The following is a 24215-nucleotide window of genomic DNA, read 5'->3' on the forward strand; positions in this document are numbered from 1 at the left end:
TGGGGGGGGTTGCGCTGGCCCATGTCCCCCCAGTGTCCTTAACATGTCCTTAGCATGTCTTCAGCATGTCCTTAGCAGATCCTTAGTGTGTCTTTGACACGTGTGTGGCATTAGCATGTGCTTAGCGTGTTCTTGGCGTGTCCTTAGCGTGCTCAGGGCTGGTGACATCACCATGGAGGGGGTTGTGGTGGCCCCATGTCCCCCCAATGTCCTTAATGTGTCCTTGGCATGTCCTTAGCATGTCCTTAGTGGGTCCTTGGCACATGCATGGCATTAGCATGTGCTTAGCATGTGCTTAGCGTGTCCTTAGCGTGTCCTTAGCGTGTCCTTAGCGTGCGCAGGGCGGTGACGTCACCACGGGGGGGGGGTTGCGGTGGCCCCATGTCCCCACGTCCTTAGCGTGTCCTTGGCGCGCGCGGCGTTAGCGCGTGGTTAGCGTGTTGTTAGCGTGTCCTTGGCGTGTGCTTAGCGTGCGGTGACGTCACCATGGGGGGTTGCGGTGACCCCGTGTCCCCCCAACGTCCTTAACGTGTCCTTAGCGTGTCCTTAGCATGTCCTTAGCAGGTCCTTAGCATGTCCTTGGTGTGTGCACAGTGTTAATGTGTCCTTAGCATGTCCTTAGCGTGTCCTTAGCATGTCCTTAGCGTGCGCAGGGCGGTGACGTCACCACGGGGGGGGGGTTGCGGTGGCCCCATGTCCCCACGTCCTTAGCGCGTCCTTGGCTGCGCGCGGCGTTAGCGTGTCCTTAGCATGTCCTTAGCGTGTCCTTAGCATATCCTTAGCATGTGCAGGGTGGTGACATCGCCATGGGGGGGTTGTGGTGGCCCCGTGTCCCCCCAACGTCCTTAACGTGTCCTTAGCGTGTCCTTAGCATGTCCTTAGTGGGTCCTTGGCACATGCACGGCATTAGCATGTGCTTAGTGTGTCCTTAGCATGTCCTTAGCGTGTGCAGGGCGGTGACATCACCACGGGGGGGGGTTGCGGTGGCCCCATGTCCCCAGGTCCTTAGCGCGTCCTTGGCGCGCGCGTCCTTAGCGTGTCCTTAGCGTGTCCTTAGCATGTTCTTAACGTGTCCTTGACCCACACGTAGTGTTAGCATGTTGTTGGTATGTCCTTAGCGTGTCCTTGGCGTGCGCAGGGTGGTGACATCGCCATGGAGGCGGTTGTGGTGGCCCTATGTCCCCTCAACGTCCTTAGCGCGTCCTTAGTGTGTCCTTAGCATGTCCTTAGCAGATCCTTAGCATGTCTTTAGCATGTCCTTGGCATGCACACGGCATTAGCGTGTCCTTAGCGTGCGCAGGGCGGTGACGTCACCACGGGGGGGGGGGTTGCGGTGGCCCCATGTCCCCAGGTCCTTAGCGCGTCCTTGGCGCGCGCGGCGTTAGCGCGTGGTTAGCGTGTTGTTAGCGTGTCGTTAGCGTGTCGTTGGCGTGTGCTTAGCGTGTGGCTGTCGCCGGCAGGGCGGGGGCGCCGGGGCCGGCGCGGCGGCTGCTGTGGGGCGGGGGGGGCGCGGTGGCCCTGCTGGCGGCGGCGGTGGCCCGGGGCCCCGCGTCCCCCTTCGAGCCCCCCCCGGCCTTCGCCCTCTACGCCGCCGACGCCCTGGGCACCCTGCGGGGACAGGTGAGGGGGGACGCGGGGACGCGGGGACACGGGGACACGGGACGGGGACACGGGGACACGGGGACACGGGATGGGGACATGGGACAGGGACACGGGATGGGGACACGGGATGGGGACATGGGGACGCGGGGGGACACGGGACAGGGACACGGGATGGGGACATGGGACAGGGACACGGGACGGGGACATGGGACGGGGACACGGGACAGGGACACGGGATGGGGACATGGGATGGGGACATGGGATGGGGACATGGGATGGGGCAGGACGGGGCACGGGACGGGACACGGGACAGGACCGGATGGGGACATGGGGACGCGGGGGGACACGGGACACAGACACGGGATGGGGACATGGGACGGGGACACGGGACAGGGACACGGGATGGGGACATGGGGACGCGGGGGGACACGGGACAGGGACATGGGGACATGGGATGGAGATACAGGCACATGGGGACACGGGACGGAGACATGAGATGGGGACATGGGGACACGGGATGGGGACACGGGATGGGGACACAGGGACATGGGATGGAGACATGGGACAGGGACACGGGGACATGACATGGGGACATGGGGACATGGGATGGGGACACGGGATGGGGACGTGGGGACGTGGGATGGGGACACGGGATGGGGACACAGGGACATGGGATGGGGACACGGGACAGGGACACGGGGACATGACATGGGGACATGGGGATGTGGGATGGGGACACAGGGACATGGGATGGGGACACGGGATGGGGACACAGAGACATGGGACGGGGACACGGGATGGGGACATGGGGACGTGGGATGGGGACACGGGGTGGAGACATGGGGACGTGTTTTGGGGACGTGGGATGGGGACATGGGAGGTGGGACATGGGGACACGGGATGGAGACACAGGATGGGGACACAGGGACGTGTTTTGGGGACGTGGGATGGGGACACGGGATGAGGACACGGGGACGTGGAGATGGGGACACAGGGACAGGGGGACACGGGGCCAGGACACGGGATGGGGACGCGGGGACATGGAGATGGGGACGTGGGGACACGGGGATGTGTGTTGGGGACATGGGACACGGGACAGGGACACGGGGACGTGGGATGGGGACACAGGGACATGGAGATGGGGACACGGGGTGGAGACATGGGATGGGGATGTGGGGACACGGGGACATGGGACGGGGACGTGGGACGTGGGGACACGCGGCCGAGGACGTCGGGGACAAGAGGGACGCGGGGACATCACGGGGACGCGGGACGGGGACGTTGGGACCCGTGGGGACGTTGGGGACATCGGGGGACGCCGGGGACCTCCCGGACGCCCTCGGGGACACCGGAATCGCCCAGGCGCGCGGGGACGAGGACGCCGAGGAGCCGTGGGGACCCCAGGACGCCCTTGGGGACGACGGTGACCTACCGAGACGCCCCGGCCACCGCCAGGACCTCGGGGACACTCGGGGACGCGCCGACGGCCTCGAGGACGCGCCGGGACGCCCTGGGGACGCCGAGGAGCCGGGGGGACGCGCGGTGACGTCGCCCCCCGCCTCCCCCTGTCCCCAAGCGTCCCCGAGGGCCCCCAAGCGTCCCCGAGCGTCCCCGGCGCCCCAGGCCACCCCCGACGCGCCCCGTCTCCTTCCCCAGCTGTCCCCGAGGCCACCCAAGCGTCCCCGCGTGGCCCCGGGGCCCCTGGACTGTCCCCAAGTGACGCCGAGGTCCTCCAACCCCCGTCCCCAAGTGTCCCCGTGTCCCCAGGGGTCCTCGAGGTCCTCCAACCCCTGTCCCCAAGTGTCCCCGTGTCCCCAGGTGTCCTCGAGGTCCTCCAACCCCCATCCCCAACCATCGTCTTGTCCCCAGGGGTCCTCGAGGTCCTCTAACTCCCATCCCCAAGTGTCCCCGTGTCCCCAGGTGTCCTCGAGGTCCTCCAACCCCTGTCCCCAAGTGCCTCCGTGTCCCCAGGTGTCCTCGAGGTCCTCCAACCCTCATCCTCAACCATCGTCTTGTCCCCAGGGGTCCTCGAGGTCCTCCAACCCCCGTCCCCAAGTGTCCCCGTGTCCCCAGGTGTCCTCAAGGTCCTCCAACCCCCGTCCCGAACCATCGTCTTGTCCCCAGGTGTCCTCAAGGTCTTCTAACTCCCATCCCCAACCGTCCCCATGTCCCCAGGTGTCCTCGAGGTCCTCCAACCCCCGTCCCCAACCATCTCCATGTCCCCAGGGGTCCTCGAGGTCCTCCAACCCCTGTCCCCAAGTGTCCCCGTGTCCCCAGGTGTCCTCGAGGTCCTCCAACCCCCGTCCCGAACCATCGTCTTGTCCCCAGGTGTCCTCGAGGTCCTCCAGCCCCCGTCCCGAACCATCGTCTTGTCCCCAGGGGTCCTCGAGGTCCTCCAACCCCCATCCCCAACCATCGTCTTGTCCCCAGGTGTCCTCGAGGTCCTCCAACCCCCGTCCCCAACCATCTCCATGTCCCCAGGTGTCCTCAAGGTCCTCCAACCCCCATCCTCAACCATCGTCTTGTCCCCAGGGGTCCTCGAGGTCCTCCAACCCCCGTCCCCAAGTGTCCCCGTGTCCCCAGGTGTCCTCAAGGTCCTCCAACCCCCATCCTCAACCATCGTCTTGTCCCCAGGGGTCCTCGAGGTCCTCCAACTCCCATCCCCAAGTGTCCCCGTGTCCCCAGGTGTCCTCAAGGTCCTCCAACCCCTGTCCCCAAGTGCCTCCGTGTCCCCAGGTGTCCTCGAGGTCCTCCAACCCCCGTCCCCAAGTGTCCCCATGTCCCCAGGTGTCCTCGAGGTCCTCCAACCCCCGTCCCGAACCATCGTCTTGTCCCCAGGTGTCCTCGAGGTCCTCCAACCCCCATCCCCAACCATCGTCTTGTCCCCAGGTGTCCTCGAGGTCCTCCAACCCCCGTCCCCAAGTGTCCCCGTGTCCCCAGGTGTCCTCGAGGTCCTCCAACCCCCGTCCCCAAGTGTCCCCGTGTCCCCAGGTGTCCTCGAGGTCCTCCAACCCCCATCCCCAACCATCGTCTTGTCCTCCAACATCCTCAAGGTCCTCCAACCCCCATCCCGAACCATCGTCTTGTCCCCAGGTGTCCTCAAGGTCCTCTAACTCCCATCCCCAAGTGTCCCTGTGTCCCCAGGTGACCTCAAGGTCCTCCAACCCCCATCCCCAACCATCGTCTTGTCCCCAGGTGTCCTCGAGGTCCTCCAACCCCCATCCCCAACCATCGTCTTGTCCCCAGGTATCTTCAGGGTCCTCCAGCCCCCGTCCCCAACCATCGTCTTGTCCCCCAATGTCCCCGAGGTCCTCCAGCCCCTGTTCCCAACCATCGTCTTGTCCCCCAATGTCCCCAAGGTCCTCCAGCCCTCGTCCCCAGGTGTCCCCGTGTCCTCCAACGTCCCCGAGGTCCTCCAGCCCCCACCCCCAACCATCTCCTTGTCCTCCAATGTCCCCAAGGTCCTCCAGCCCCCGTCCCCAACCATCTCCTTGTCCTCCAACGTCCCCGAGGTCCTCCAGCCCCCGTCCCCAACCATCTCCTTGTCCTCCAACGTCCCCGAGGTCCTCCAGCCCCCATCCCCAACCATCTCCTTGTCCTCCAATGTCCCCAAGGTCCTCCAGCCCCTGTCCCAAACCATCCCTGAGGTCCTCCAGGCCTCGTCCCCAGGTGTCCCCGTGTCCTCCAACGTCCCCGAGGTCCTCCAGCCCCCATCCCCAACCATCTCCTTGTCCTCCAACGTCCCCGAGGTCCTCCAGCCCTCGTCCCCAGGTGTCCCCGCCGTGTCCTCCAACGTCCCCGAGGTCCTCCAGCTCCCATCCCCAGGTGTCCCCGTGTCCTCCAAGGTCCCCGAGGTCCTCCAGCCCCCGTCCCCAGGCGTCCCCGAGGTCCTCCAGCCCCCGTCCCCCGACCTGCCCCTACTCCCGGGCACCCCACGACCTGCTGCTGCTCCCCGACGGCGTCTCCCCGGGTTTGCCGGCTTCCCGGGAAGCGCTGACCCGAGGTTCCCCGGTGTTGGGCGCCATGTTGGGCGGCTCCTTCGCCGAAGCCCGCCAAGGCGCCGTGGCTTTGCGCTGCGCCCCTCGCCGCCCCCTCCTCTTCCTCCTCCACCACGTCCACGGGTGCCGGCCGGCCGCCGGGTGCCCTTTGCTCCGTCGCCCCATCGGCCCGGCCGTCGCCGCCGCCGCCGTCGCCTTGGCCCGACGTTACCTGGTGCCGGGTTTGGAGGCCGTCGTGGCCGCCGGCGTCTCGGCGTCGCCCGGAGCCCTCTGGGTTTTGGCCGAGCGCTGGGCTTGCGGTCCTTTGGCCGCCCGGGCGGCCCGGGAGCTTCTGGATGGGTCGCCTCGTAGCGTCGCTCCTCGTTTGGCTCGGGCGGCCCGTTTGGTTCGGTGTCCCGCTCGCTTGGCCCGCGCCCTCGTGGCCGCCGTGGCTCCCCGGGGTCTCCGGCCCCACCTCGATATGGGGGAACCTTTGGACGGGGGGGATCCGTTGCTGCGGCTTCCCGGGGAACCCCCCATGGAGGACCTCGGGGACCTTCTGGAGGACCTGGAGGACCCCCTGGAGGACCCTCTGGAGGACCTCGGGGACCCCCTGGAGGACCTCGGGGACCCGGTGGAGGAGCTTGGGGACCCTCTTGACCTTGGGAACCCTCTGGAGGACCTCGGGAATCCCCTGGAGGACCTCGGGGACCCCCTGGAGGACCTCGGGGACCCAGTGGAGGACCTCAGGGACCCCCTGGAGGACCTCGGGAACCCCCTGGAGGACCTCGGGGACCCTCTGGAGGACCTCGGGGACCCCGTGGAGGAGCTCAGGGACTCCTTGGATGACCTTGAGGACCCAGTAGAGGACCTCGGGGACCCCCTGGAGGACCTCGGGGACCCCCTGGAGGACCTTGGGGACCCTGTGGAGGACCTCGGGGACCCTCTGGAGGACCTTGGGGAGGGGGAGGACCCCTTCGGGGATGTCCCCGGGGGTGTCGGGGACCCCTTAGAAGAAGAAGGCGAGGACATGGAGGTGGGAGGACCCCCGTAGCGAGCTGGGGGGGCGCCTTGGGGGACCTTGGGGACACCTCGGCGAGGTGGCAGGACCCCTTTGAAGACCCCCCCCACCCACCCCCCATGGACTTTGGGGACCCCTAAGAGGAAGAAGTCGAGGACATGGAGGTGGGGGACCCCCATGGGGACCTTCTGGACCCCCATAGTGACCTTGGGGACCCCGTTGGGGACCTTCAGGACCCCCAGGAGGACCTTGAGCGGGTGGTGAGACCCCTTTGAAGACCCTCTATGGGCCTTGGGGACCTCTTAGAGCAAGAAAGCGCAGACTTGGCAGCGGGAAACCCCCCTGGGGACCTTGAGGACCCCCATGGTGTGACCTTGGGGACCCCATTGGGGACCTTCAGGACCCCCAGGAGGACCTTGAGCGGGTGGTGAGACCCCTTTGGAGACCCTCTATGGACCTTGGGGACCTCTTAGAGGAAGAAGGGGAGGACACGGAGGTCGGGGACCCCCATGGGGACCTTGAGGACCCCCATAGTGACCTTGGGGACCCCTTTGGGGACACTGGGGACCCCTTGTGGGCCATGGGGGGGGGGTCCGGCTTTGGAGGGGACCCCCAAGATTTGGGAAGGGGGGGGGTCGCCCGGTTATGGGGAGGGTCCCCAAAGTTTGGGGGGGGGACCCGCCTGGTTTTGGGTGAAAGCCCTGGTTTTTGGGGGACTCCCTCAGGATTTTGGGGGGGATCCTCGGGTTTTTGGGGACCCCCCAGGATTTTGGGGGGATCCCCGGGTTTTTGGGGACCCCCTCAGGATTTCGGGGGGGTCCCCGCAGGGTGGGGGTGGGGGGGGGAGACGGATTCGGGGCCGCGAATGTAGCGGAGGCGACGCACAATAAAGTGGTGAAACGGCCGCGGGCCCAGGAGTCCGGGAGGGACCCAGGAGTCCAGGAGGGGCCCAGGCGTCCGGAAGGGACCCAGGCGTCTGGGAAGGACCCAGGTGTCCGGGAAGGACCCAGGTGTCCAGGGAGGGGCCCAGGTGTCCGGGAGGGGCCCAGGCGTCCGGGAGGGACCCAGATGTCCAGGAAAGGGCCCAGGAGTCCGGGAGGGACCCAGGTGTCCGGGAGGGGCCCAGGAATCCAGGAGGGGCCCAGGAGTCCGGGAGGGGCCCAGGTGTCCGGGAGGGGCCCAGGAGTCCGGGGAGGGGCCCAGGAGTCCGGGAGGGGCCCAGGTGTCCAGGAGGGGCCCAGGCGTCCGGGAGGGACCCAGGTGTCCGGAAGGGGCCCAGGAGTCTGGGAGGGACCCAGGCGTCCGGGAGGGGCCCAGGCGTCCAGGAGGGACCCAGGCGTCCGGGAGGGGCCCAGGCGTCCGGGAGGGACCCAGGCGTCCGGAAGGGGCCCAGGCGTCCGGGAAGGACCCAGGTGTCCGGAGGGGCCCAGGCGTCCGGGGAGGGGCCCAGGCATCGAGGAGGGACCCAGGCGTCCGGAAGGGGCCCAGGCGTCCGGGAAGGACCCAGGCGTCCGGGAGGGGCCCAGGCGTCCGGGGAGGGGCCCAGGCATCGAGGAGGGACCCAGGCGTCCGGAAGGGACCCAGGTGTCCGGAAGGGGCCCAGGAGTCCGGGAGGGACCCAGGTGTCCAGAAGGGGCCCAGGAGTCCGGGAAGGGCCCAGGCATCCGGGAGGGACCCAGGCGTCCGGGAAGGGCCCAGGAGTCCGGGAGGGACCCAGGTGTCCAGAAGGGGCCCAGGAGTCCGGGAAGGGCCCAGGCATCCGGGAGGGACCCAGGCGTCCGGGAAGGGCCCAGGCATCCAGGAGGGACCCAGGAGTCCAGGGAGGGGCCCAGGAGTCCGGGAAGGGGCCCAGTTTTTCCGGGAGGGACCCAGGAATCCAGGGAGGGGCCCAGGCGTCCGGGTGCCCCCCCCAAAAAAGGACCCAGAAGTCCAAGTGTCCCCCTAAAAAGGGGCCCAGGCGTCCGGGCCCCCCCCCCCCACCAGCCCATCCCATCCCAGCCTCCGACATCCACCCCCCCCCCCCCCAGGCCTTATCCCAGGGGCCCAGGCGTCTGGGCCTTCCCCTTCCGAACTCCAAGACCCTCCTTCCCTTCCCTTCCCGCCCCGGGGGCCCAGGCGTCCGGGTCCGTCCCCTTCCCGCCCCAGGGGCCCAGGCGTCCGGGCGCTTCCATACATGGGCACCGCGGGGCCCCGCGCGGGGCGGCGTCAGGGGGGGCCGCACCCAGCCCCCGCCATGGACGACCTGGGTGAGGCCCCCGCGTCCGTCCGTCCGTCCCGCTCCCTCCGTCCCGCGTCCGTCTGCCTTGTTCCCTCCTTCCCGCGTCCCTCCGTCGGCCCCGTTTCGCTTCCCCCCACCCCGGCCGCGTCTGTCTGTCCCGCGTCCCTCCGTCCTGTGTCCATCTTGTTCCCTCTGCCCCGCGTCCGTCTGTCTCGTTCTCTCCGTCCGTGTCCGTCTGTCTCGTTCCCTCTTTCCCGCATCCCTCCATCGGCCCTGTTTCGCTTCCCCCCCCGTCTGCATCCGTCTGTCCTGTGTCCGTCTCGTTCCCTCTATCCCGCATCCGTCTGTCTCTCTCCCCCCGTCCGCATCTGTCTGTCCCACATCCCTCCGTCCGTGTCCGTCTCGTTCCCTCTATCCCACATCCGTCTGTCTCGCTCCCTCCATCTGCGTCCATCTGTCCCACATCCCTCCCTCCTGTGTCCGTCTCGTTCCCTCTATCCTGCATCCGCCTAATTCCCCCCATCTGCATCCGTCTGTCTTGTTCCCTCCATCCCGCATCCCTCCATCGGCCCCGTTTCGCTCCCCCCGTCCGTGTCCGTCTGTCCCGCGTCTCTCCGTCCCGTGTCCGTTCTGTTCCCCCCATCCCACATCCCTCTGTTTCGTTCCCTCCATCCCGATCCCCTGCCAGCTCCGTTTGGTCCCTGTGATCCCACACGTCTCCCTTGTCCCCGTCTCCTTCCCCCCATCCCTTCTCCTCCATCATCTCCATCTCCTCCATCGTCCCCATCTCCTTCCCCCCATCCCGTCTCCTCCATCATCTCCGTCTCCTTCCCCCCATCCCATCTCCACCATCATCCCTGTCTCCTTCCCCCATCCCGTCTCCTTCCCTCCATCCCGTCTCCTCCATCATCCCTGTCTCCTTCCCCCCATCCCGTCTCCTTCCTCCATCCCGTCTCCTCCATCATCCCTGTCTCCTTCCCCCCATCCCGTCTCCTTCCCTCCATCCTGTCTCCTCCATCATCTCCGTCTCCTCCATCATCCCTGTCTCCTTCCCTCCATCCCGTCTCCTTCCCTCCATCCCGTCTCCTCCATCATCCCTGTCTCCTTCCCCCCATCCCGTCTCCTCCATCATCTCCACCTCCTCCATCATCCCTGTCTCCTTCCCCCCATCCCATCTCCTTCCCTCCATCCTGTCTCCTCCATCATCCCTGTCTCCTTCCCTCCATCCCGTCTCCTTCCCTCCATCCCGTCTCCTCCATCATCCCTGTCTCCTTCCTTCCATCCCGTCTCCTTCCCTCCATCCCGTCTCCTCCATCGTCCCCATCTCCTTCCCTCCATCCCGTCTCCTTCATCATCTCCGTCTCCTTCCCCCCATCCCGTCTCCTCCATCGTCCCCATCTCCTTCCCCCCCATCCCATCTCCTTCATCCCGTCTCCCCCATCTCCTGGGAATGGGCCCATGGGACACCCGGGTCCCCCCGGACGCCTGGGTCCCTGACGCCGTCCCCCCCCCCCCCTCCCCAATCCGCCCCCCTCCCTCCCCTAGACGCGCTGCTGGCCGACCTGGAGACGACGACGTCCCACCTGGCCCGGCGCCCCGTGCTGCTCACCGACCCGCCGGGGGGACCCCCGAGCCCCCAACCGGGACCCCCCGGCGCCGACGGGGACCCGGCCCGGCCCCCGCCGCCCCCCTACGGCCCCGTGAGCCCCGGGGGATGGAGACGGTGGAGGCATCTGGGGGGGCTTTGGGGACGGGCGGCCTTGGGGACATGGGGACATCACTGAGGACCTTGAGGATGGAGTTGTGGGGATCCCGAGGACGGGGACATCTTGGATGGGGGTCTTGGGGTCACTGGGGACATTGAGGATGGGGACGTGGAGGATGGGGGTCTTGGGGACCTTGAGGACCTTGAGGATGGGGACGTTGGGGATGAGGCACCTTGGGGACACGGGGACACTGAGGACCTTGAGGATGGGGACGTTGGGGTCTTGGGAACACTGGGGACATTGAGGACCCCGAGGATGGGGACATTGGGGATGGGGCACCTTGGGGACATGGGGACACTGAGGACCTTGAGGATGGGGACGTTGGGGTCTTGGGGTCATTGGGGACATTGAGGACCCCGAGGATGGGGACATTGGGGATGGGGCACCTTGGGGACATTGGGGACACTGAGGACCTTGAGGATGGAGTTGTGGGGACCCCGAGGATGGAGACGTGGTGGATGGGGGTCTTGGGGTCACTGGGGACATTGGGGATGGGGGATCTTGGGGACATGGGGACATTGAGGATGGGGACGTTGGGGGTGGAGGACCTTGGGGACATGGGGACATTGAGGACCTTGAGGATGGGGTCATGGGGATCCCAAGGATGGGGACGTGGAGGATGGGAGTCTTGGGGACATTGGGGACATTGAGGATAGGGACATTGGGGGTGGGGGACCTTGGGGACATTGGGGACCTCCAGGATGGGGTCGTGGGGACCCCAAGGATGGGGACATGGAGGATGGGGGTCTTGGGGACATTGGGGACATTGAGGATGGGGACATTGGGGGTGGAGGGCCTTGGGGACATTGGGGACCTTGAGGATGGGGACGTGGTGGATGGGGGTCTTGGGGACATTGGGGACATTGAGGATGAGGACATTGGGGGTGGAGGACCTTGGGGACATGGGACACTGAGGACCTTGAGGATGGGGACATTGGGGGTGGAGGACCTTGGGGACATGGGACACTGAGGACCTTGAGGATGGAGTTGTGGGGATCCCAAGGATGGGGATGTTGGGGATGGGGGATCTTGGGGTCACTGGGGACATTGAGGACGGGGACGTCGGGGGTGGAGGGCCTTGGGGACATGGGGACACTGAGGACCTTGAGGATGGGGACGTTGGGGTCTTGGGGACACTGGGGACATTGAGGACCCCGAGGATAGGGACATTGGGGATGGGGCACCTTGGGGGCATTGGGGACCTCCAGGATGGGGTCATGGGGACCCCAAGGACGGGGACATGGAGGATGGGGGTCTTGGGGACATTGGGGACCCTGAGGATGGGGACATTGGGGGTAGAGGACATGGGGACATTGGGGACCTTGGGGTGGTGTCATGGAGACCCCAAGGATGGGGACATTGGGGATGGGGGATCTTGGGGACATGGGGACATTGAGGACCCCAGGGATGGAGACCTTGGGGATGGGGGACATTGGGGGTGGTGTCACGGAGACCCTGGTGATGGGGACATTGGGGATGGGGGACCTTGGGGACATGTGGACCTTGGGGACATGGAGACCCCCAAGGACGGGGACATCGAATATGGGGAATTTGGGGACTTGGGGACCTTGGGGATGGGAGACCTTGGGGGCAAGGGGACATTGGGGACCTGGAGGCCCCCGGGATGGGGACATTGGGGGCGTTGGGGACATTGGGGGTGTTGGGGACATTGGGGACACTGTGGGCCCCCCCCCGCGTCCCCATTAACCCCCTGCGTGCCGGTCCCCAGGCGCCGAGCGCGGCCCCCCCGGCGGGGGGTGACACCGAGCAGCTCTACAGGTACGTTGGGGACATCGGGGGGGACATTGGGGACACGGGGGGGGACACGTCACCACCCTGTCGTGTCCCCCCCCCCCAGCACGGTGCACAAGGCTCGGTCCCCCCGCGCCGCCGCCCCCCGGTCCCCGGCGGCCCCCGGCTTGGGCGAGCTCGACCGGCTCCTGCGAGACCTCAACGTGACCCACTGCTCCATCGCAGGTACCTCCAAAAGCCACCCCGGGGACCCCAAAACCCACCCTGGGGACCCCAAAAAACCACCCAGGGACCCCAAAAACCACCTGAAGACCCCCCCGAAACAGCGAGGGACCCCCGAAATCCACCCTGAGGCACCCCAAAAGCCGTGTTGAGGAACCTCAAACCATCATGAGGGCCCCAAAACCCACCCTGGGGACCCCAAAACACACCTGGGGACCCCAAAAAAACACTCAGGGACCCCAAAAACCACCTGAAGACCCCCCGAAACAGCGAGGGACCCCCAAAATCCTCCCTGGGGCACCCCAAAAGTCATGTTGAGGAACCTCAAACCATCATGAGGGACCCAAGAACCACCTTGGGGACCCCAAAACCACCCAGGGACCCCAAAAACACACTCAGGGACCCCAAAAAACACCCGAAGACCCCCCGAAACAGCAAGGGACCCCCAAAATCCACCCTGAGGCACCCCAAAAGCCGTGTTGAGGAACCTCAAACCACCATGAGGGCCCCAAAACACACCTGGGGACCCCAAAAAACCACCCAGGGACCCCAAAAACCACCTGAAGACCCCCCCGAAACAGCGAGGGACCCCCAAAATCCACCCTGAGGCACCCCAAAAGCCATGTTGAGGAACCTCAAACCACCATGAGGGCCCCAAAACCCACCCTGGGGACCCCAAAACCACCCAGGGACCCCCAAAAACACCCCAGGATCCCCAAAATCCACCTTGGGGCACCCCAAAATCCACCGTGGGGACCCCAAAATCCTCCCTGAGGCACCCCAAAAGTCATGTTGAGGAACCTCAAACCACCATGAGGGTCCCAAGAACCACCCTGGGGACACCAAAACTACCCAGGGACCCTCAAAACCACCCAGGGACCCCCCAAAAACACCCAAAGACCCCCCAAAACAGTGAGGGACCCCCAAAATCCACCCTGAGGCACCCCAAAAGCCGTGTTGAGGAACCTCAAACCACCATGAGGGTCCCAAGAAGCACCTTGGGGACACCAAAACCACCCCAGGGACCCTCAAAAACAACCCGGGATCCCCAAAATCCACCCAGGGACCCCCAAAATCCACCCAGGGACCCCCAAAATCCACTCTGGGGCGCCCCAAGAACATCTGGGGAACCCTATGCACCCAACGGGGACCCCGAAACCACCCTGGGGCACCCCCAAACCCACCCTGAAGACCCCCTCAAAACCACCATGGAGACCTCAAGAACCACCCCAGGTCCTCTCCCCACCACCACCAGCACCCCCAAAACTACCCTGGCACAGCCCAGACCCCCCTCCCTGGTGACCCCAGGGACCCCCCCCCCTCGGGGCACCCCAAAGCTTGGGGGCCCCCCCAAACCCACCACGTTCCCCCCATCACCACCACCACGGCAGATGAGATCCTGGCCCAGTTCCCACCGCTGAAGGGTCCCGACGGGGAGAAGAAGAAGGAGGAGAAGGAGGATGAGGTCCAAGATGGGGTGTCCCCGCCGCGGTGAGTGGCACCCATGGGGCTGGGGACCCCGCCCCCCCCCCAAGTGGGTGCACCCCAATATGGGGTGACCCCCCCCCAAGGATCTATGCCCAAGGTGGGTTGACCATGGGGTGCAGCACCTCAATGTGTGTTGACCCATGGGGTGCAGCACCTCAATGTGGGGTGACCCAAGGGTGCTGCACCCCAATGTGGGGTGACCCAAGGGTGCTGCACCTCAATATGGGTTGACCATGGGGTGCAGCACCCCAATGTGGGTTGACCCACGGGTGCTGCACCTCAATGTGGGTTGACCATGGGGTGCTGCACCCCAATGTGGGGTGACCATGGGGTGCTGCACTTCAATATGGGATGACCCAAGGGTGCTGCACCCCAATGTGGGGTGACCATGGGGTGCTGCACCCCAATGTGGGGTGACCCAAGGGTGCAGCACCCCAATGTGAGTTGACCCAAGGGTGTTGCACCTCAATGTGGGTTGACCATGGGGTGCTGCACCCCAATGTGGGGTGACCATGGGGTGCTGCACTTCAATATGGGATGACCCAAGGGTGCTGCACCCCAATGTGGGGTGACCATGGGGTGCTGCACCCCAATGTGGGGTGACCCAAGGGTGCAGCACCCCAATGTGAGTTGACCCAAGGGTGCTGCACCTCAATGTGGGTTGACCCAAGGGTGCAGCACCCCAATGTGGGGTGACCATGGGGAGCTGCACCTCAATATGGGGTGACCCAAGGGTGCTGCACCCCAATGTGGGGTGACCATGGGGTGCAGCACCCCAATGTGGGGTGACCCAAAGGTGCAGCACCTCAATGTGGGTTGACCCAAGGGTGCTGCACCTCAATGTGCGTTGACCATGGGGTGCTGCACCCCAATGTGGGTGACAATGGGGTGCTGCACCTCAATATGGGTTGACCATGGGGTGCAGCACCCCAATGTGGGTTGATCCAAGGGTGCAGCACCCCAATGTGGGGTGACCATGGGGTGCAGCACCTCAATGTGGGGTGCAGCACCTCAATATGGGTTGACCATGGGGTGCAGCACCTCAATGTGGGTTGACCCAAGGGTGCTGCACCCCAATGTAGGGTGTCCATGGGGTGCTGCACCTCAATGTGGGTTGACCATGGGGTGCAGCACCCCAATGTGGGTTGACCATGGGGTGCCGCACCCAACATGGGTGAAGGGGAGGTCACCCCATGGGTGCTGCTCCCCATTACTTCACCCACCCGCCCCCCCCCCCGGCGTCACCCTGACCGCGTGTCTCCTCCCCACCACCACCACCACCACCCACCCTCGGGTGCAGCTCGGGACCCCCCACGCCGCCCCCACCCGCGCCGCCCTCCGCCTCCTCGGCCACCCAGGAGCTCGACCGCCTCATGGCCTCCCTCTCCGACTTCCGCCTCCGCAGCACCGTGAGTCGCCCCACCCCGGGACGGGTGCTGGGGTGGGATGGGCGCTGATGTCCCCCACCACCACCACCACCACCCATGGGTGACGCCGTTGTCCCCCCCACCACCGCAGCCACCACCGCCGGTGCAACAGCCGGCGCCCGGCACCCTCGACTCCATGCTGGTGCTGCTACAGTCGGACCTGAGCCGCCGCGGGGTGCCCACGGGGTCCAAGGGGCTTTGCGGCGCCTGCCAGAAGCCCATCGCCGGGCAGGTGGGTGCTGGGGGGGGGTCCTCCAAGGGTGCTGGAGCTCAATACGGGGTGACATTGGGGTGCTGCATGTCAGTATGGGGTGACACCAGGGAGATGCACCCCGATATCGACCCCAGGGTGCTGCACCCTGATGGGGGAGGTGAGCCCAGGCTGGTGCACCCCAACGTTGGGGTCCTCCAAGGGTGCTGGAGCTCAATACGGGGGGACATTGGGGTGCTGCACGTCAGTATGGGGTGACACCAGGGAGATGCACCCCGATATTGACCCCAGGGTGCTGCACCCTGATGGGGGAGGTGAGGCCAGGTTGGTGCACCCCAACGTTGGGGTCCTCCAAGGGTGCTGGAGCTCAATACGGGGGGACATTGGGGTGCTGCACGTCAATATGGGGTGACACCAGGGAGATGCACCCCAATATCGGGTCTGGGGTGCTGCACCCTGATAGCAGGCTGGTGCACCCCAACGTTGGGGTCCTCCAAGGGTGCTGGAGCTCAATACGGGGGGACATTGGGGTGCTGCACGTCAGTATGGGGTGACACCAGGGAGATGCACCCCGATATCGGGTCCAGGGTGCTGCACCCTGATGGGGGGGTGAGGCCAGGTTGGTGCACCCCAACGTTGGGGTCCTCCAAGGGTGCTGCACGTCAATATGGGGGGACACCAGGGTGCCGCACCCCCATATTGAGATACTAGTGGAGGTCAAGGTGGCTCCGCCGGGGCACCCTGACCCCCCCACCCACCCCCCTCGTGTGTCCCCCCCCCCCGGGCAGGTGGTGACGGCGCTGGGGTGCACGTGGCACCCCGAGCACTTCGTGTGCGCCCACTGCCAGCGGGAGCTGGGCGGCAGCACCTTCTTCGAGAAGGACGGGGCGCCCTACTGCGAGCGCGACTACTTCCAGCTCTTCGCGCCCCGCTGCGGCCAGTGCGCCCAGCCCATCCTCGACGTGAGGACCTGTCCCCGCCCCCCCCCCCCCGGCACCCATGGGTGGCACTGGGTGGCACTGGGTGGCACTGGGTGCCCGGTCGGGGCGGTGAGGGCGGAGCATCTATGGGGTGCTCGGCTCCAAACTGGGGTGCGGGGTGGTCCTAGGGGTGATGGGGTGGATGCTTGAGGGTGGTGGAGGACACCCAAGGGTGCTGGGGGACGCCCAAGGGTGCCATTGGATGTCCAAGGGTGCCCATGGGATGCACGAGGGTGCTGGGGGATGCCCAAGGGTGGTGGGGGACACCCAAGGGTGCCATGGGATGCCCAAGGGTGGTGGGGGACACCCAAGGGTGTTGGGGGACGCTCAAGGGTGCCCATGGGATGCCCAAGGGTGGTGGGGGACACCCAAGGGTGCTGGGGGACACCCAAGGGTGCCCATGGGATGCCCAAGGGTGGTGGGGGACACCCAAGGGTGCTGGGGGACGCTCAAGGGTGCCATTGGATGTCCAAGGGTGCCATGGTATGTCCAAGGGTGGTGGAGGACACCCAAGGGTGTTGGGGGACACCCAAGGGTGCCATGGGACACCCAAGGGTGCTGGGGGATGCCCAAGGGTGTTGGGGGACACCCAAGGGTGCCATGGGATGTCCAAGGGTGCCCATGGGATGCCCAAGGGTGGTGGAGGACACCCAGGGCTTCAGTGGGACACCCAAGGGTGGTGGGACCCCGCCGGGGCGGGTGGTGACACCCCAGCCCGTGTCCTCCCGCAGAAAATGGTGACGGCGCTGGACAAGAACTGGCACCCGGAGCACTTCTGCTGCGTCAAGTGCGGGCGGCCCTTCGGCGAGGAAGGTGGGTGGCCCCGGCGTCCCCCCGCGTGTCCGTGTGTCCCCACGGCTCACCATCCCCATAACGGTCTCGCCGTGGTGCCCATGGCCCCTGTGTCCATGTGTCCCCATGTCTTGCCATCCCTGTGTGGGTCTCACCACCATCCCCATGTTCCCATGTCCTTGTGTCCATCCCCATGTGGGTCTCACCACCATCCCCATGTCCCCCGTGTCCTTGTGTCCCCACGTCCCTGCATCTCACCATCATCCCCATGTCCCCGTGTCCATCGTGTGGGTCTCACCACCATCCCCACGTCCCCATGTCTCGCCATCCCCATGCGGGTCTCACCACCATCCCCATGTCTTGCCATCCCCATGTGGGTCTCACCACCATCCCCATGTCCCCATGTCCATCCCTGTGCTGGTCTCACCACCATCTCCATGTCCCCATGTCCATCCCCATGTTGGTCTCACCACCATCTCCATGTCTTGCCATCCCCATGTGGGTCTCACCACCATCCCCATGTCCCCATGTCCATCCCCATGTTGGTCTCACCACCATCCCCATGTCTTGCCATCCCCATGTTGGTCTCACCACCATCCCCACGTCCCCATGTCCATCCCCATGTTGGTCTCACCACCATCCCCATGTCCATCCCCATGCTGGTCTCACCACCATCACCATGTCCCCATGTCCATCCCCGTGCTGGTCTCACCACCATCCCCACGTCCCCATGTCCATCCCCGTGCTGGTCTCACCACCATCCCCATGTCCCCATGTCCATCCCCATGCTGGTCTCACCACCATCCCCATGTCCATCCCCATGTGGGTCTCACCACCATCACCACCATCCCCATGTCCCCATGTCCATCCCCATGCTGGTCTCACCACCGTCCCCATGTCCATCCCCGTGCGGGTCTCACCACCATCCCCGCGTCCTCGCGTGCGTCCCCCCGGCGTCCCCACCCCGGCGTCACGGCGTCCCCACCCCGGCGTCCCCGCAGGCTTCCTGGAGAAGGACGGCCAGCAGTACTGCCGGCAGGACTTCGCCGAGCTCTTCGCCAGCCGCTGCCGGGGCTGCGGGCGACCCATCCTGGAGGGCTACGTGGCCGCTCTCGAGGGCCTCTGGCACCCCGAGTGCTTCGTCTGCGGGGTGAGCGTCCCCCCCCGTGTCCCCGTGTCCCCGTGTCCCCCCCCATGTCCCCGAGAGCAGGTCGCGTCCCCGCAGCCCCGTCCCTGACATCCCTGATGGCCCCAGGTCCGGGAGAACTTGATGCCCGTTTCCACGTCCCCATCTCTGATGTCCCCACCTCCAGGAGAGCTTCACGTCCCCCATTTCTATGTCCTTGATGTCCCCATCCCTGATGTCCCCACCCCCAGGAGAGCTTCATGCCCCACATCCCATGTCCCCACGTCCCCATCCCTGATGTCCCCAACCCCAGGAGAGCTTCATGTCCCCCATTCCCATGTCCTTGATGTCCCCATGCCCAGGAGAGCTTCATGTCCCCCCCCATCCCCATCCCCATGTCCCAATGTCCCCATCCCAATGTCCCCACGTCCCCGATGTCCCCCAGAACTTCACACCCCCATCCCCACGTCCCAATGTCCCCCATCCCAATTGTCCCCACGTCCCAGATGTCCCCCAGGAGAACTTCACATCCTTCATCCCAATGTCCCCATGTCCCCGATGTCCCCCAGAACTTCATGCCCCCCCATCCCCACGTCCTCATGTCCCTGATGTCCCCCAGGAGAACTTCATGCCCCCCCCATCCCCACGTCCCGATGTCCCCATCCCAATGTCCCCACGTCCCTGATGCCCCCCAGAACTTCACACCCCCATCCCCATGTCCCAATGTCCCCATCCCAATGTCCCCACCTCCCTGATGCCCCCCAGAACTTCACGCCCCCCCCATCCCCACGTCCCAACGTCCCCATCTCAATGTCCCCACGTCCCTGATGCCCCCCAGAACTTCACACCCCCATCCCCACATCCCAATGTCCCCATCCCAATGTCCCCACGTCCCCAATGTCCCCCAGAACTTCACGCCCCCCCATCCCCACGTCCCAATGTCCCCACGTCCCCAATGACCCCCAGAACTTCATGTCCCCCCCATCCCCATGTCCCAATGTCCCCCATCCCAATGTCCCCACATCCCCGATGTCCCCCAGAACTTCATGCTCCCCATCCCCACGTCCCCATGTCCCCCACCCCAATGTCCCATCCCAGATGTCCCCCAGGAGAACTTCACACCCTCCCTCCATCCCCACGTCCCTGATGTCCCCCATCCCAATGTCCCCACGTCCCCGATGTCCCCCAGAACTTCATGTCCCCCATCCCCACGTCCCTGATGTCCCCCATCCCAATGTCCCCATGTCCCCGATGTCCCCCAGAACTTCATGCCCCCCATCCCCACGTCCTTGATGTCCCCCATCCCAATGTCCCCACGTCCTCGATGTCCCCCAGAACTTCATGCTCCCCATCCCCACGTCCCAATGTCCCAATGTCCCCATCCCAATGTCCTGTCCCAGATGTCCCTCAGAACTTCACGCCCCCCATCCCCACGTCCCCATGTCCTTGATGTCCCCATCCCAATGTCCCCACGTCCCCGATGTCCCCCAGAACTTCACGCCACCCCATCCCCACGTCCCAATGTCCCCATCCCAATGTCCCCACGTCCCCGATGTCCCCCAGAACTTCACGCCACCCATCCCCACGTCCCAATGTCCCCATCCCAATGTCCCCACGTCCCCGATGTCCCCCAGAACTTCACGCCACCCCCATCCCCACGTCCCCACGTCCTTGATGTCCCCATCCCAACGTCCCCCACGTCCCTGATGTCCCCCCACCCCAGGAATGCTTGGCGCCCTTCGCGGCGGGCACCTTCTTCGAGGCGGGCGGTCGCCCCTACTGCGAGCGGCACTTCCGGGCCGGCGGCGCCCAGGCGTGCCGGGGTTGCGGAGAGCCCATCGCCGGGCGTTGCGTCACCGCCATGGCGCAGCGCTTCCACCCCGAGCACTTCGTCTGCGCCTTCTGCCGCCGGCCCTTGGCCAAGGGGCCCTTCCAGGAGCAGGCGGGCAAGGCCTACTGCCAACCTTGCTTCCGGCGCCTCTTCGGTTGAGCTCGGAGATCCCCCTTGGAGCCACCACGGTGCTCACGGATCGTGGTGGCACCAAGGAGGAGGTTCTGACCCACGGCTCGGCCCCATAGAGCCTCCCCGGACCCCTCTCAGACGTCCCATGGATCCCCCTTGGAGCCACCATGGCGCTCATGGATCATGGTGGCACCAAGGAGGAGGTCCTGACCCATGGCTCGGCCCCATAGAGCCCCCTAGACCCTTCTCAGACGTCCCATGGATCCTGCTTGGATCCACCATGGCGCTCATGGATCGTGGTGGCACCAAGGAGGAGGTCCTGACCCATGGCTCGGCCCCATAGAACCCCCTAGACCCCTTTCAGACGTCCCATGGATCCCCCTTGGAGCCACCATGGCGCTCACGGATCGTGGTGGCACCAAGGAGGAGGTCCTGACCCATGGCTCGGCCCCATAGAGCCTCCCCAGACCCCTCTCAGATGTCCCATGGATCCTGCTTGGATCCACCATGGCGCTCACGGATTGTGGTGGCACCAAGGAGGAGGTTCTGACCCATAGCTCAGCCCCATAGAGCCTCCCCGGACCCCTCTCAGACGTCCCATGGATCCTGCTTGGCTCCACCATGATGCTTTGTGGGGTCTCATGGATCGTGGTGGCACCAAGGAGGAGGTTCTGACCCATGGCTCGGCCCCATAGAACCCCCTAGACCCCTCTCAGACATCCCATGGATCCCCCTTGGCTCCACCATGGCGCTCATGGATCGTGGTGGCACCAAGGAGGAGGTTCTGACCCATGGCTCGGCCCCATAGAGCCCCCTAGACCCCTTTCAGACGTCCCATGGATCCTGCTTGGAGCCACCATGGCGCTCATGGATCGTGGTGGCACCAAGGAGGAGGTTCTGACCCATAGCTCGGCCCCATAGAGCCCCCTGGACCCCTCTCAGACGTCCCATGGATCCCCCTTGGATCCACCATGGCGCTCATGGATCGTGGTGGCACCAAGGAGGAGGTTCTGACCCATGGCTCGGCCCCATAGAACCCCCTAGACCCCTTTCAGACGTCCCATGGATCCTGCTTGGCTCCACCATGGCGCTTTGGGGGGTTTCATGGATCATGGTGGCACCAAGGAGGAGGTTCTGACCCACGGCTCGGCCCCATAGAGCCTCCCCGGACCCCTCTCAGACGTCCCATGGATCCCCCTTGGATCCACCATGATGCTTTGTGGGATCTCATGGATCATGGTGGCACCAAGGAGGAGGTTCTGACCCATGGCTCGGCCCCATAGAGCCTCCCCGGACCCCTCTCAGACGTCCCATGGATCCTACTTGGATCCACCATGATGCTTTGTGGGATCTCATGGATCATGGTGGCACCAAGGAGGAGGTTCTGACCCACGGCTCAGCCCCATAGAACCCCCTAGACCCCTCTCAGACGTCCCATGGATCCTGCTTGGATCCACCTTGCGCTCATGGATCATGGTGGCACCAAGGAGGAGGTTCTGACCCATGGCTCGGCCCCATAGAGCCCCCCGGACCCCTCTCAGACGTCCCATGGATCCTGCTTGGCTCCACCATGGCGCTCATGGATCGTGGTGGCACCAAGGAGGAGGTTCTGACCCACGGCTCGGCCCCATAGAGCCCCCCCGGACCCCTTTCAGACGTCCCATGGATCCTGCTTGGCTCCACCATGGCGCTTTGGGGGGTTTCATGGATCATGGTGGCACCAAGGAGGAGGTTCTGACCCACGGCTCGGCCCCATAGAGCCTCCCCGGACCCCTCTCAGACGTCCCATGGATCCCCCTTGGATCCACCATGGCGCTCATGGATCGTGGTGGCACCAAGGAGGAGGTTCTGACCCATGGCTCGGCCCCATAGAGCCCCCCCGGACCCCTTTCAGACGTCCCATGGATCCTGCTTGGCTCCACCATGGCGCTTTGGGGGGTTTCATGGATCATGGTGGCACCAAGGAGGAGGTTCTGACCCACGGCTCGGCCCCATAGAGCCTCCCCGGACCCCTCTCAGACGTCCCATGGATCCCCCTTGGATCCACCATGGCGCTCATGGATCGTGGTGGCACCAAGGAGGAGGTTCTGACCCACGGCTCAGCCCCATAGAGCCCCCTGGACCCCTCTCAGACGTCCCATGGATCCTGCTTGGATCCACCATGATGCTTTGTGGGATCTCATGGATCATGGTGGCACCAAGGAGGAGGTCCTGACCCATGGCTCGGCCCCATAGAGCCCCCTAGACCCTTCTCAGACGTCCCATGGATCCCCCTTGGATCCACCATGGCGCTCACGGATCGTGGTGGCACCAAGGAGGAGGTCCTGACCCACGGCTCAGCCCCACAGAACCCCCCCCCCCCCCAAAGCGTGGGGCTGACCCATGGAGCCCCCTCCTCCTTGTCCCATGCCAGGAGCTGCCCCACAGGGGCCGGGGTGGCCGGGGGGGGGGGCCCGGGGGGGCAGTGGGGGGGCAGCTGTGGGGCCCGGTGGGGCAGTTGGGGGGCAGCTGTGGGGCCCGGGGGGGCAGTTGGGGGAGGGGGGGGAGGTCGCACTTGCTCTTTGCTTGCACAGGCTGAAGATTTTGTATTTATGGGGCAGGAGGGGGGTCTATGGGGCAGGAGGAGGGTCTACGGGGCAGGTTGAGGGTCTATGGGGCAGGTTGGGGGTCTATGGGGCAGGTTGAGGGTCTATGGGGCAGGTTGGGGGTCTATGGGGCAGGAGGGGGGGTCTATGGGGCAGGTTGGGGGTCTATGGGGCAGGAGGAGGGTCTTTGGGGCAGGTTGAGGGTCTATGGGGCAGGTTGGGGGTCTATGGGGCAGGAGGGGGGGTCTATGGGGCAGGTTGGGGGTCTATGGGGCAGGAGGAGGGTCTTTGGGGCAGGTTGAGGGTCTATGGGGCAGGTTGGGGGTCTATGGGGCAGGAAGGGGGTCAATGGGGCAGGTTGAGGGTCTATGGGGCAGGAGGGGGGGTCTGTGGGGCAGGTTGAGGGTCTATGGGGCAGGATGGAGTCCTATGGGGAAGGTTGGGGGTCTATGGGGCAGGAGGGGGGTCTATGGGGCAGGTTGAGGGTCTATGGGGCAGGAGGGGGGTCAATGGGGCAGGTTGGGGGTCTATGGGGCAGGTTGGGGGTCTATGGGGCAGCGGGGGGGTTCAATGGGGCAGGAGGAGGGTCTATGGGGCAGGAGGGGGGTCAATGGGGCAGGAGGGGGGTTCTATGGGGCAGGTTGAGGGTCTATGGGGCAGGAGGGGGGTCAATGGGGCAGGTTGGGGATCTACAGGGCAGGTCAAGGGACCTATGGGGCAGGCGGGGGATCTATGGGGAAGGTGGGGGGGAATCTATGGGGCAGGTGGGGGATCTATGGGGCAGGTTTGGGGGCAGATCGGGGGGATCCATGGGGCAGATCAGTGGGGATCCATGGGGCAGGTGGGGGATCTATGGGGCAGATTGGGGATCTAGGGGGCAGATCGGGGGGATCTAGGGGGCAGGTGGGGGATCTAGGGGGCAGGTTGGGGGGGCAGATCGGGGATCTAGGGGGGGCAGACCGGGGGGATCCATGGGGCAGGTCAGGGGATCTATGGGGCAGGTCGGGATCTATGGGGCAGATTGGGGATCCATGGGGCAGGTGGGGGATCTATGGGGCAGGCTGAGGGGGGGCAGATCGGGGGGA

The 24215-nt window shown here is 65.6% G+C and overlaps 3 protein-coding genes across 15 annotated transcripts in view; all 3 read left to right on the top strand.

Annotated features, from left to right (window-relative positions):
• LOC136995115 (E3 ubiquitin-protein ligase BRE1B-like) overlaps window positions 1–1219 on the top strand; it is a 5047-nt gene extending 3828 nt beyond the window's left edge. Inside the window, exon 4 of the mRNA XM_067314870.1 lies at window positions 1139–1219. Coding sequence (XP_067170971.1) covers window positions 1139–1219 — 81 coding nt within the window. The remainder of the gene's footprint in view (window positions 1–1138) is intronic.
• Window positions 1220–3359: 2140 nt separating this feature from the next.
• Window positions 3360–5954, top strand: LOC136995113 (uncharacterized). Of its 11 annotated transcripts, none has more exons than XM_067314864.1 (4): window positions 3685–3992; window positions 4095–4145; window positions 4452–4604; window positions 4758–5954. In XM_067314864.1, exons 1-4 carry the CDS (start codon window positions 3768–3770, stop codon window positions 5949–5951), a joined length of 1623 nt encoding a protein of 540 aa, XP_067170965.1. In that variant the 5' UTR covers window positions 3685–3767; the 3' UTR covers window positions 5952–5954. The 11 variants fall into 11 exon arrangements, with proteins under 11 accessions (XP_067170966.1, XP_067170965.1, XP_067170964.1 ...); XM_067314863.1 differs by lacking the exon at window positions 4095–4145 and adding an exon at window positions 4197–4247; XM_067314865.1 differs by lacking the exon at window positions 3685–3992 and adding an exon at window positions 3360–3380 and having other exon boundaries at window positions 3993–4604.
• Window positions 5955–8750: 2796 nt separating this feature from the next.
• Window positions 8751–21988, top strand: TGFB1I1 (transforming growth factor beta 1 induced transcript 1). 3 transcript variants are annotated; one of them, XR_010886760.1, is made up of 12 exons: window positions 8751–8846; window positions 10364–10518; window positions 12314–12363; window positions 12443–12561; window positions 13950–14049; window positions 15347–15455; window positions 15565–15705; window positions 16473–16646; window positions 17396–17477; window positions 18458–18606; window positions 20306–21552; window positions 21677–21988. XR_010886760.1 is itself a non-coding variant. In XM_067314866.1 (11 exons), exons 1-11 carry the CDS (start codon window positions 8774–8776, stop codon window positions 20570–20572), a joined length of 1419 nt encoding a protein of 472 aa, XP_067170967.1. In that variant the 5' UTR covers window positions 8751–8773; the 3' UTR covers window positions 20573–21988. The 3 variants fall into 3 exon arrangements, 1 of the variants encoding a protein (XP_067170967.1); XR_010886761.1 differs by having other exon boundaries at window positions 21802–21988; XM_067314866.1 differs by having other exon boundaries at window positions 20306–21988.
• The last annotated feature ends 2227 nt before the right edge of the window (window positions 21989–24215 follow it).

This window comes from Apteryx mantelli, chromosome 38 (genome assembly GCF_036417845.1).
Source record: "Apteryx mantelli isolate bAptMan1 chromosome 38, bAptMan1.hap1, whole genome shotgun sequence".
In the NCBI taxonomy this organism is placed as follows: domain Eukaryota; kingdom Metazoa; phylum Chordata; class Aves; order Apterygiformes; family Apterygidae; genus Apteryx; species Apteryx mantelli.

What these genes read in the sequence shown, in the direction of transcription:
- LOC136995113 (XM_067314854.1), top strand. Translation starts at nt 3,768, where the DNA reads ATGTCCCCAGGTGTCCTCGAGGTCCTCCAACCCCCGTCCCCAACCATC. An exon ending in TGTCCCCAGGTGTCCTCGAG is followed by an intron (nt 4,605 to 4,757) that starts GTCCTCCAACCC and finishes GGTGACCTCAAG; the next exon opens with GTCCTCCAACCCCCATCCCC.
- TGFB1I1 (XM_067314866.1), top strand. Translation starts at nt 8,774, where the DNA reads ATGGGCACCGCGGGGCCCCGCGCGGGGCGGCGTCAGGGGGGGCCGCAC. An exon ending in GATGGGGTGTCCCCGCCGCG is followed by an intron (nt 14,050 to 15,346) that starts GTGAGTGGCACC and finishes CCTCGGGTGCAG; the next exon opens with CTCGGGACCCCCCACGCCGC. An exon ending in ACTTCCGCCTCCGCAGCACC is followed by an intron (nt 15,456 to 15,564) that starts GTGAGTCGCCCC and finishes CCACCACCGCAG; the next exon opens with CCACCACCGCCGGTGCAACA.